The sequence below is a fragment of the Amblyomma maculatum genome, chromosome 7 (assembly GCF_055883805.1).
Source record: "Amblyomma maculatum isolate TAMU_Amacu chromosome 7, ASM5588380v1, whole genome shotgun sequence".
NCBI classification, from domain to species: domain Eukaryota; kingdom Metazoa; phylum Arthropoda; class Arachnida; order Ixodida; family Ixodidae; genus Amblyomma; species Amblyomma maculatum.
The window spans coordinates 58,633,609-58,645,647 of NC_139350.1; the positions used below are offsets into that span (position 1 = coordinate 58,633,609).

General features: G+C 48.3%; 1 protein-coding gene and 1 non-coding gene across 2 annotated transcripts; both read left to right on the plus strand.

Moving 5' to 3' along the window:
- Positions 1 to 3,214: 3,214 nt before the first annotated feature.
- Positions 3,215 to 3,288, plus strand: TRNAN-GUU (transfer RNA asparagine (anticodon GUU)). The gene has a single exon. It is a non-coding gene; the product is annotated as a tRNA-Asn (tRNA).
- A 278-nt stretch (positions 3,289 to 3,566) lies between these two features.
- Positions 3,567 to 4,754, plus strand: LOC146183348 (uncharacterized). The gene has a single exon (XM_084608711.1). It carries the CDS (start codon positions 3,579 to 3,581, stop codon positions 4,752 to 4,754), a length of 1,176 nt encoding a protein of 391 aa, XP_084464837.1. The 5' UTR covers positions 3,567 to 3,578.
- The last annotated feature ends 7,285 nt before the right edge of the window (positions 4,755 to 12,039 follow it).

Below are 12,039 nucleotides of genomic sequence, written 5' to 3' on the forward strand. Positions count from 1 at the left end.
GGCGCGTTCTGTGTGTGTATGCACCCAATACTGTTGAAGAAAGGTTCAACTTCTTCACAAGCATGCAACGATATTTAAGTTCAGAGAGGAAACTCGTGGTGATGGGGGATTTTAACTGCGTGTTAAGCGCTAGAGATAAGACCTCAAACCGTGCCTACAAAGACGCAAGCACTGACTGTTTGTCCCAGAAGATTGGTGAATTTTCGCTGGAAGACGTTGCGGAGTGTTTGGATGGTGCGCGCAGTGTGCTTTACACTCATTTCCAGGGATCCAGTCATGCGCGACTCGATCGGATTTACGTATCGTTGGATGCGATACCAAACTGTCAAAATTATGCCGTTATCGCGATTTCGTTTTCCGATCACTGTCTTGTGAAGGGCAGTATTGGACCTAGAAATCAAAGCAAACATTTTCTCTGGGAACTCTGGAAGTTAAATTCTAAACTCTTAGATGACCAGATTTTACGTGATACTATATTAGAGAAGATAAAAGTAATAGAGAAGCGACCTAACAGTAACATTGGGGAGCAGTGGGAGCTATTTAAACAAGAAATAAAGATGAAAGCGATAGAAAGAGGTAGTTGCATTCGTCATAATTAAAAGCGAGAAGAGGCAGGACTAAGGGCAACACTAAACATGTTAGTTGCTCAGGAAAGCAAACAGCCGGGGGTGTATAAAGATGACATCAAAAATATCAAAAAGAAAATAAAGTTAATGGATGAGGAACGATATCGTGGAGCGATCGTTCGTGCAAGGTTTGAAAGATTGACAGCTGGCGAGGCCCCCACTAAGCGGGCCCTCAGTCTCGAAAAAGCACACGCTCGTCGAAACGAAATACTAGAAATAGAATGGAACGGCAGCCGTATGACGGATAAGGATGACATAGCACGTGCGTTCTATGATTACTATCAGCAGCTATTCGCAATAAGGGACATTGAGTTGGAGAAGTTTAAGGGGGTGTTTGTTTCTTCATTACCCCGACTGGACAACTGCACAAAAGAAAGACTAGAGCAGGTAATTTCCGAGCAAGAAGTAGCACGAGCAATAGAAAACCTAAACCCAGGGAAGTCGCCTGGGCCTGACGGTTTGAGCGCAGCTTTCTACAAAACATTTAAGGAAGAGCTATCCCCGCTGTTGGCAGAAGTTTTTAACGAGGGCTTCCACCTTAAAGTGTTGCCGCCTTCGTTTGCCACGTCACACACTGTGTTAATACCTAAAACTAATGAAACGGAGAAATTAAGATTTGTGACATCATACAGGCCTATATCACTAACAAATGTTGATTACAAAATTCTAATGAAAGTTCTTGCGGCCAGGCTGCAGACAGTAATTCAAGAGATAGTCGGCACCCATCAGACTTGTGGCATCAAAGGACGGTCCATAACTACTAATATACATAAGGCGAGGTGCGTGCTGGAGTGATGCGACGCTGTTTGCGCTAGGGTCGCGGTTCTCCAGCTTGACTTGGAAAAGGCTTTTGATTGTGTTTCTCATGATGCTTTGTTTTCTATTTTGGACTATATCAACGTGGGTTCTGTTATCAGAGAGGGCATGACCCTGGCGTACCAAAACTGCACCACGAGATTGATTGTCAACAAGGAACTGGGCGATCCAATAAATGTGCAACGCTCGGTGCGCCAGGGCTGCCCCCTCAGCCCTCTTCTGTTCTGTATTTATATAAAAACTTTGTGCTTGTCTATTATACGAAGCGAATTTGTCCAGGGCTTCCAACTGCATATGTGCGAGGTGAAACTCTTGGCGTACGCGGATGACGTAGCAGTTTTCTGCTTGGACAAAGAAAGTGTACTCAAGGCTGCTGAGATAGTGAAAGAATTCAGTGCGATCTCAGGAAGCCCAGTAAACTGGGGAAAGTGCTTAGGGTTCTGGCATGGGGAGTGGTCATCGACACCCAATGTTTTTGCCAACGTAACCTGGGTCACAACACCGGTGAAGTATTTGGGCGTACCTTTGGAATGCTATGAAGACAGTGATTCATTCTGGCGTGCCCAAGCTCAAGAAATAAGCGAGAAGATCGACAAGTGGAAAGGGGCGCCGCTATCTATCTTCGCACGAGCCACTGTGTGCAATCTGTTTTTTGTGGCAAAGTTGTGGTATGTCATGCAGGTACTTCATTGTTCCAGGTTAAATGTACAAAAGCTTCATCGAGTTTTTTTCAGTTTTTATTTGGGCATCCAAATGGGAAAGGTGTAGCCGAGATAACTTGTTTCGCCGGGTTCGAGAAGGTGGACTTGGGCTTGCTCATCTATTTGTACGCCAACTGGTTAATCGTTTTATTTTGCTCCGTGACGTCTCAGACCCTTTCTTACGTACTGTGTGCCAAGGAAGGCTCGTGCGGGCAGTGCCCAATTTTGTTGTCTCTACGAGAAGTATTCCAGGGCGAATTTCCAAGTTTTTTTAAGAAATAGTAAGCAGTGTCCGAATTTTAACTGCTCGTTTTTCGGTAGAATACTTGAGTACAGTCAAAAAGAAGAAACTGTACAATGATATTTGTGACAACCTTTTTCCTCTTCCTATGTACAGAGCCTTGTACGGCGAGAGTCTAGGTCAAGACGTATTAAAACGCGTGAAAGGAATGCCAGTTTCTCCGGGGGTAAAGACGTTTTTCTTTAAGCTACATACAGGTACATTATTGGTGAAAACATTTTTCGAAGACAAGGGTTTTTATCTGCCTTGGGGTTCGCAATGCCTAATATGTAAACAACCAGAGACAATAGACCATGTTTTTCTGCACTGCTGGGAGGGGGTTTATTTTTGGGACGTATTACAAAGAACGCTTAAAAAAGAATTACCTTTAGATCCACACGGAATCAGGTTCCTGCCGACAGATAATGAAGATGATGTACCCCTAGACACCGTAATGTTGCTAGGATTACACAGTCTCTGGCGGTCCCGAATGGCGGGCTTCCACGTTGACCCTGAAGCTCGCCCTGCAAGGCTCTACTTTGGCGAGTGTATGTACACCTTTGTTGAAACGCACAAAGCGATGAGTGCAGTCCCAGCATGGGTGGTGAAAGTTGAACCATTGGTAGAGTTGAGAGAATTTTAACTCGACAACGGCAACCCCAATAGGGTCAACGGCTTTTTTACCTGTGTCATATGTATGTGAACATCACGAGCTGGAGTGTTCAGTTCAATTTGTGTGTCAACCTTGGTTATGTGTATGACAGCCGGCAATAAAGAGAGAAAAAAAAAAGGCCTCCGTGGCGCAATCGGTTAGCGCGTTCGGCTGTTAACCGAAAGGTTGGAGGTTCGAGTCCTCCCGGTGGCGGCATTTTTTGGTTCTAGCTGTAGTGTAGTTTGTCCCTGAACAGCAAAACAAGTTTGGTTGATTGAGAGAAACACACCAATTGATATTTTGCTTTGTTGCTGTATTCTCGTGCAATAAATAAAAAAAAAATGCTTCATGAAACTCTAAACGCCCCAGCCATTTTAAGCTGCCCGAGGGTGTTGTTAGCTAGAGAAGCTTTCTTCTTGGCATTGCCCTCCGTCCCGGCCTCCGTGGCGCAATCGGTTAGCGCGGGAGTGCCACTTCCGGCCACCGAGCGTGACGGACGTGTTATGACGAGCTCCGTTGGAGCGGCTACAGCGGCCATGTCGAGCCGCGGTGACAGGGTTTTTGCATCGGGTGAAGAATACCAGGCCGTATTGCCTAGTTTGCCTACAGGACGATTCGTTCTAAACACTGTTTTCTTGCACGGAGACATCAGGGTCCGCCCATACCGGGTGGAAGATTTCCGGGATGCGCTCGCTCCCCTATCGCTCCTGCCGGAAGTTATCGCCCTCGGGGCGTACCGCATGAGCCACGTTTGGGCCTTTAAGGACGACGTGGGCGTAAAGAAGATTGTGGAAATGGGTGAGCTGAAAGTGAAAGCTGCTCGATGCCTCGTGATTGACCCGGCGAACCGAGACATCCGAATGAAGCTACATTGGCTGCTGCTCAGCGTACCGGACGAGGACGTGCGACTCGCTTTCGCGCCGTTCGGCAAAGTGACCGACATATCTAAGGAGCGGTGGCGCGCACAGGGTGTGGCGGATAAGGGTTCGACCACGAGGCTGGTGACGTTGAAGTTGAATGCCGGCGTGAAGCTGGACGACCTGCCCCACCAGGTGAACGTCGCTGGAGAGCTGACCCTTGTGGTCGTTGCGGGCAGGGCTCCCCTATGTCTGCGGTGTCGAGGCACGGGCCACATTCGGCGCGACTGCCGCATTCCACGGTGCGGTTTCTGCCGTCGCTTCGGACATGACGAGACCCAGTGTTCTCGGACGTACGCCAGCGTCGCCGGGCCCGTGAGCAGCGTAGACGCTGCCGAACTGCTCATGGATGAAGTCGACGCGGAGGAGGCATCGAGAGCGGCTAATGTATCGTCGCTGCAAGAGACCACGGTGGGCGCCCCACAGACGGATCAACTGGAGTGTCAACCTGTCGCTGGCGCAACGCCCGAGAAGTCTTCCCCAGAGTCTGCATCGGCCGTCGCCGTCGTGCCGAATGGTGCGGCTGTGACATTATCTGACTCTGTGGTTAGCGACACCCAGCCCATGGACGTTCTCGGTACAGCGGTCAGCCAAACGGTCGGAAAGCGGCCGCACGAGCAACTCGCTGCGAATGTGCCCCAACTTGGTGCCAGTGGCGGAGACGAGCCGCCGACTAAAACATCAGGTATGAGGCGTTCGACCTTGAAGCCGCGTCCGAACATTCCTGTAGAATCACGGCAGGCGGGTAAACCGCCTCCGTAGTTCTGTGTAGTTCATGCCATACAGAGGTGGCATGGGGTTCCGGGGTTTGTCGTTTATGTAGACACCATGAGACAGGGTCCTTTCCTTTCTTCGACATGGCAATCAACCTCCCTGAAGCGCTACGTGTAGCTACAATAAACGTACGGGGCCTCGGAGCAAGAAGGCGACAGTGCCAGCTTAACCGCCTTTTCATTGAGAACGATCTGCATGTAGTAGCTGTTCAAGAAACCAAAACTGATAGCCAAGAAACGACAGATCGAATGGTGTCCGCTTTCCGACTGCATTTCGACGTTTGTGTGTGTCATTCAGTTAGTGCCTCTGGCGGCTGTGCCCTTTTCATACGTAACAATGTTGGTATAAATGTGTAGTCGCTGTTTTCGTGTCAAAGTGGCCGGCTTCTGATTGTAGATTTTTCACATTACGATGTAAACTTCAGAGTTATGTGTGTGTATGCACCTAATATAGCTTCCGAGAGAATAATGTTTTTTGAACGTTTCCAGACGTACCTAGATTGTGAAAAGGTCATAGTTTTGTTGGGAGATTTCAACTGTGTTTGTCGCGCTGAAGACCGTGTAGAACGCTTGACAGCGAAGGATAAGAGTGCGGAGATCCTGAATTCAGTTATTCACGGTCACAACTTGGAAGATGTTGGAAGTGTGTTTGCAAATGCTACTCAACTGCAATTCACTCATTTTCAAGGCAGTAGCCACGCACGACTTGATCGGTTGTATGTATCGCTTGAATTAGTGCCGCTGTGTACATCGTATGAGGTTAGACCAGTGTGCTTTAGTGTTCACTGTCTAGTTATTGCAAACTTCGGCAGAAATCAAAGCAAAAACAGCTTTAATTGGGACCTATGGAAACTCAACACGAAACTGTTGGAGGACGAGGGTTATGTTAAGGACGTTGAGAAGGAGCTAAAAAAGTTTCTCGCAGATCAGCCGATAAGTGTTGCTGTGGGCTGGGAAGAATTTAAACAGGCAGTAAAACTGAAGGCAATTGAAAAAAAGTAGTAAATTGCGATATGAACAGAAACAAAACGAAAAACACCTGTGTGAGCAACTAGAATTCCTTACTGGTATAGAATGCGCTCAACCAGGTACAGGCGCGGTCAAAAATACGCGGCCCACGGCTCCGATCGGCGGAGCGGCTGCGAGCCGCTTCGCGGCGCTCGCGCCAGTGCTGCGAGGGTATGCACTGTGACGAAAGATTTCTCCCTTGCGCTCGAGCGGACACATCACATGGCTGATAAAGTTCAAGTGCGACGTTCAACTGCGAAATAGGTGAACGTCGCACTTGAACTTTATCAACTGTGTAATGTGTACGCTCGAGAGCGAGGGAGAAATCTGTCGTCACAGTGCATACCCTCGCAGCACTGGCGCAAGCGCCGCGAAGCGGCTCGCAGCCGCTCCGCCGATCGCAGCCGCGGGCCGCGTATTTTTGACCGCGCCTGTACATTTTCCAAAGAACTAAGGAGCATCAAGATACAGTTGGAAAGATTAGATACAGATACGTACAGAGCAGCGGTTATTCGCGCACGGTCTGAGAAGCTGTGGGCCGCTGAAGCGCCTACAAAGCGCGCTTTATCGGACGAAAAGCGATACGCGAGCCGTAAGGAAATACGGAAAATACGAAGCGGGAATGATGTTTCGTCGGACGGCAGTGTTATCAAACATGTAATTGCCGGTCATTTCAAAGACCTACTTGGTCACCCGCGAAAAATGGTAGAGGATTTTGAATCAGAATTTTTGCCTCTAATGCCTAAGCTTGATGATGAAGAAAAGGAGCGACTAGAAATGTCAATTTGCGTCGAAGAAATAGAGGACGCAATAGATCGCTCTGCCAACTGGTAAAGCACCCGACCCTGACGGATTAGGGGCGTCCTTTTATAAAATGTTTAAGCCAACGATTGCTCACATCCTCCTGAAGGTTATCAATGAAGCTTATGAGCAAAACCGTGTTCCACTGTCCTTCAGAACTTCTCATATCACACTGATTCCGAAAACTGAGGAGCCGGAAAAGCGTTTGTAGGTGGGGTCTTATCGCGCGATAAGCCTCACCAACGTTGATTATAAAATATTCATGAAAGTGTTGGCAAGACGACTGCAATGTGTGATAACAAAGCTGGTTGGCACGCATCAGACTTGTGGTATAAAGGGACGGAGCATCGCCACGAACATTCACGTAGCGCGAAGCGTACTAGAATGTTGTGACGCACTTGGTGACCGTGTGGCAATGATTCAACTGGATCTCGCAAAAGCATTTGACCGGGTGTCGCACGATGTGGTGTTTGCCATAATGGATCACTCCAATGTTAAGGATTGAATAACAGACGGCGTCAGAATGGCGTATGCCAACTGCACAACGCGAATTATAGTGAACGGAGAACTGACCGAAAGCCTGCAAGTTCGGTCGTCAGTTAGGCAGGGCTGTCCCATGTCGCCCCTGTTGTTTGCACTCTACCTTGAGCCTCTTTGCTTGGCTATCCGAAATATTGAGAGCGTAACGGGCTTCAGGCTACAGTCAGCGCATGTTAAAATATTGGCCTATGCCGATGATATTGCGGTTTTCTGTTCCGATAAAGATAGCATCTGTGAAGCCACAAATGTAGTCCACAAATATTGTCAGTCTACGGGGGCGTTAATGAACTGGGAAAAGAGCTATGGCTTCTGGCATGGCAGTTGGGACGACACGCCAGAGTACTACTCTCGACTGCAGTGGTCAACGATTCCTACAATGTATCTAGGTGTACCTCTCCAAGCATACCGGGACCCTGATTCGTATTGGAGAGATGAAACTTTAAATGCAAAACAAAAGGCTGATGCGTGGCAAGGAAGGCAATTATCTGTATTTTCGCGGGCTACCGTGTGCAATTTATTTCTCACTGCAAAAATATCGTATGTCATGAATGTGCTCAGTGCCTCTCGGATCAGCATTCAAAAATTGCACCGTGTTTTCGCCGCTTTTATTTGGGCATCGACGTGGGAAAGAACCAGTCGGACAAACTTGTTCCTGTCTGCAAAAAAAGGTGGGCTAGGCCTTGCACATTTGTTTTTGAGGCAAGTTGTCTCCCGATTTATGTTTCTGCGAAATCAAAATGACATGTTCCTGCGCACAGTTGTGCAACTCCGACTGTGTAGACTCCTTCCAGGATATGTGGTAGGCTCTTGTCATGCTATGGGTGGGGCTGTGAGAGGGTACCTACGCGAAGTGGTACTTGCATACGGGATGCTGCATGCGCGATTTTCGATGCAGTACTTGAGTGATGTTACGCGGAAAAAATTGTACTCAGATTTATTGGATGCAATGATTCCGGTTCCACTTTACCGTTTGCCATTATGTGGAGGCCCAGGAGGAGATGTTTTGCACAGAGTGAAGAGAATGCCGGTGTTACCCTCGGTCAAATCCTTTTCTTTAAACTTCATACTAACACTTTATCAGTAAAAACATGGCTTCATGAAAAAGGTCTTTTTGTACCCTGGACAACTAACTATTACCTATGTAAGAAAACTGAAACCATAGAACACGTATTCCTGGATTGTTGGGATTGGTTCTAGCTGTAGTGTAGTTTGTCACTGAGCAGCAAAACAAGTTTGGTTATTGCAGAGAAACACACTAATTGACATTTTGCTTGGTTGCTGTATTCTCGTGCAATTAATAAAAAAAATGCTTCATGAAATATAAACGTCCTAGCCATTTGAAGCTTTCCGAGTGTGTTGTTAGCTAGAGAAGCATTCTACTTCCGGCCACCGAGCGGGACGGTCGCAGAATCATGAGCTCCAGCGGAGCGGTGACAGCGGCCCTTGCCGGCCGCGGAAACATTAATCTTGATACGGATGATAAGGACTATGAGTTGATTTTGCCGACGCTGCCTACAGGACGTGTTGTTTTAAACACCGTGTTTTTGCACGGCGACGTGCGCAATAGGCCGTACAAAGTGGAAGATTTTCGCGATGCCCTCGCCAACGTTGGTACGCTCCCCGATGTTGTGGCGTTGGGGGCGTACCAGATTAACCACGTTTGGGCTGTCACGCTCAGCAGCGCTGAAGCAACGAAGAAGCTGGCTGCGTTGAAACAAGTAGAAGTAAAGGGACGTCGCTGCACCATCATCGACCCAGAGGACCAACAGGTGAAGCTGCGGCTGCCCTGGATGTTGCACGGTGTGGCCGACGACGACATCCGGACGGCCTTTGCTGCTTTCGGTAACGTAACCGAGGTGACCCGGGAGAGGTGGCTCGTCCAAGGCGTCAAAGAGAAGGGGTCAACAACGAGAACAGTTCTCCTGAAACTGAAACCCGGTATTAAGACCGATGACCTACCTCACCAGCTGCGAGTCGCCGGTGAGTTGGCCCTTGTTGTGGTGCCTGGGCGGCCTATGCAGTGCCTGCGCTGCCGTGGTAGCGGTCACGTTAGACGTGAATGCAAGGTGCCCCGGTGTTCGAAATGCAGGCGTTACGGCCACGTCGACAGTGAGTGTGTCCGTACATGTGCGGTGGCCACGGAGCTCGCATCGAGGGAGGAGATAGCCGAACACCAGATGGACGTATCAGAGGCGGAGGAAGCGGCGAAAGGAGTCGAGGAAGTAGGCAAGCCGGAAGCGGCGACTGTCTTTTCTGGGACTTCTAGCAGAAACACAAACGTGTCAAGTGAGGCAGAGAGGCAACCTGAAGAAAAAGACTCGGCAGCGGCCTGGGCTGATACTGAGGAGAAGGAAGATAGCTTTTTGGCAGCTACGGAACCCGCGATGATGGCCTCGACGAGCAGCGAGGAGCAACAGCAACAGTGCAATGTTCGTGCGGGCAATGTCTCGGCCAAACGGCCTCACGCCCAGTCTGGTGATGGAGAAGACAAAACAACAGCGTCAAGCGTTGAGGAGCCGCCTACGAAAACGGTCCAGTCCCGGTGGTCCTCTCTCAGACCGAAGTCGAACTTTCTGGGGGACAAGCGGACCAGCGATAAGCCACCGCCGCTGCAAGACCATGCAGCCGCAACGGAGGGCTGCGGCGGAAACAAAGGCGTCTAGCCGGGTGCTAGACGCGAAAGGTGAGCGCAAATGCTCTCGGTCTCTTCACTCTATATTAAAATGGATCCAACCCCTGCTCTGACATTCGGGACGCTTAATGTTAGAGGGTTAGCAACGAAGAAAAAGCAGAGCCAGGTGTTGCGCCTTATAACGGACAGAGACATCGATGTGCTAGCCGTTCAAGAGACCAAAGTCGAGGGAGAGGAAGAGACCGGGAGCATGGTGCAGCGCTTCACGTCGAAGTATTATGCCGTTGTGAGCCATGCAGTCGGAACTTCTGCCGGGTGCGTCCTTCTTGTAAAAAAGTTGCCTGGACTTAACGTGCAGACTTATGCTTCCGGAGAGGCAGGGCGATACGTGATTTGTGATTTCGATTTTGAGAATATAGAATGGCGGGTTATCTGTGTTTATGCACCTAATGAATTGGAGGATAGGTGTTCCTTTTTTGAGAGCCTTAAATATTACTGCACTAGTGAGAAACAGATAGTGCTCATGGGCGATTTCAATTGTGTTCTGGCGGCTCGCGATAAAAGCAGCACCCGAGCCTTCAGGGACAGAAGTACAGACTTATTGTCACGACTGATAGATGAATATGCATTAGATGATGTGGCAGAGTGTTTAGACGGTGAACGTAGTGTGCAATACACCCACTTTCAAGGTATTAGTCATGCTCGCCTCGACAGGATTTACATGTCACTGGACTTAATACCAAAGTGTCAAAAATACCGAGTTTTACCAGTGGCCTTTTCAGATCACTGTGCAGTGATATGCACTCTAGGCAAAAGGAAGCGAGCCAGTGGATTTTCATGGGAGCTGTGGAAATTAAATTGTAAACTGCTAAAAGACCAAATTTTCACTGAGTATGTGACGGAAAAAATTACCAAAATAGTAAATTAGTGTCAAAACGAAATTGGGCTCCAGTGGGTACTAGCCAAAGAAGAATTTAAGATGAAGGCCATTGAGCGGTCTACTTTGCTAAAGCACCAGGAAAGATTACAGGAAAAACAGCTGAGAGATATACTTGAAAAATTGTTGGCGCAGGAATGTAAAACGCCCGGCATAGGTAAGGAAGATATTAAGAAAACAAAGCAAAAGCTTGAACTTATCGAGGAAGACCGATATCGAGGGGCGATAGTGAGGGCGAGAGCGGAAGAATTGGTTGCAGGGGAGACGCCCACTAAGCGGGCTTTAGGAATGGAAAAAGCGCACGCTCGACGCAACGAAATTCAGGAGATCGAAGGAGCGGGTGGGGTAGTGACCGATAGCGATCGCATCCATCATGCTTTCTTTGATTACTATCAGGCGTTGTTCGCACAACATGAAGTTGACGTGCACAGATTTAAAGGCGAGTTTCTCGGCGCTATGCCTAGGCTCGATGAATCCCGAAAGGAAAGCTTGGAGAGGCGAATTAGTGAAAAAGAAGTTGAACGAGCAATAGAGAACTTGAACTCGGGAAAGTCTCCTGGCCCAGATGGGTTAAGTGCAGCTTTTTACAAAGCGTTTAAAACGGAATAAACCCCACTTTTGACTTTGCTGTTCAATGATGCCTATGATCGTAAGGAGTTGCCCCCGTCTTACGGTGCGGCCCATACCGTCCTCATCCCTAAAACAGATGATCCTATAAAACTCAGACAGGTTACTGCATATAGGCCGATCTCACTAACGAACGTCGATTATAAAATATTCATGAAAGTGTTGGCGGCGAGGCTTCAGAGCGTTATTAAAGAAATTGTTGGCCCTCATCAAACATGTGGCATAAAGAACAGGTCTATTGCTTACAATATTCATAAGGCAAGGTGTGTGCTGGAGTGTAGCGACGTCACTGGGGTACCGGTAGCAATTCTCCAGCTAGATCTTGAAAAAGCGTTTGACTGTGTTGCTCATGAGATTTTGTTTTCTATCTTAGATCATATCAATGTAGGTTCTATTATCACTGAGGGTGTGGCCATGGCGTACCGACACGGCACTACAAAGTTAATTGTTAATAAATCGTTGGGGGCCCCCATTAACGTGGAACGTTCGGTGCGTCAGGGTTGCCCCCTCAGTCCACTCTTGTTTTGTATGTATGTTGAAACTTTGTGCTTGCACATAATACAGAGTAATGCTGTTCATGGTTTTCGGCTGCATGAAGCGGAAGTGAAAGTCCTAGCATATGCAGATGATGTAGCAATTTTCTGTGTCACAAAGGATAGCATTAGCAGTGCGGTAGAAGGTGTTAAAAGATTTAGTTTGGTCACGGGAAGCAAGGTGAACTGGGGAAAG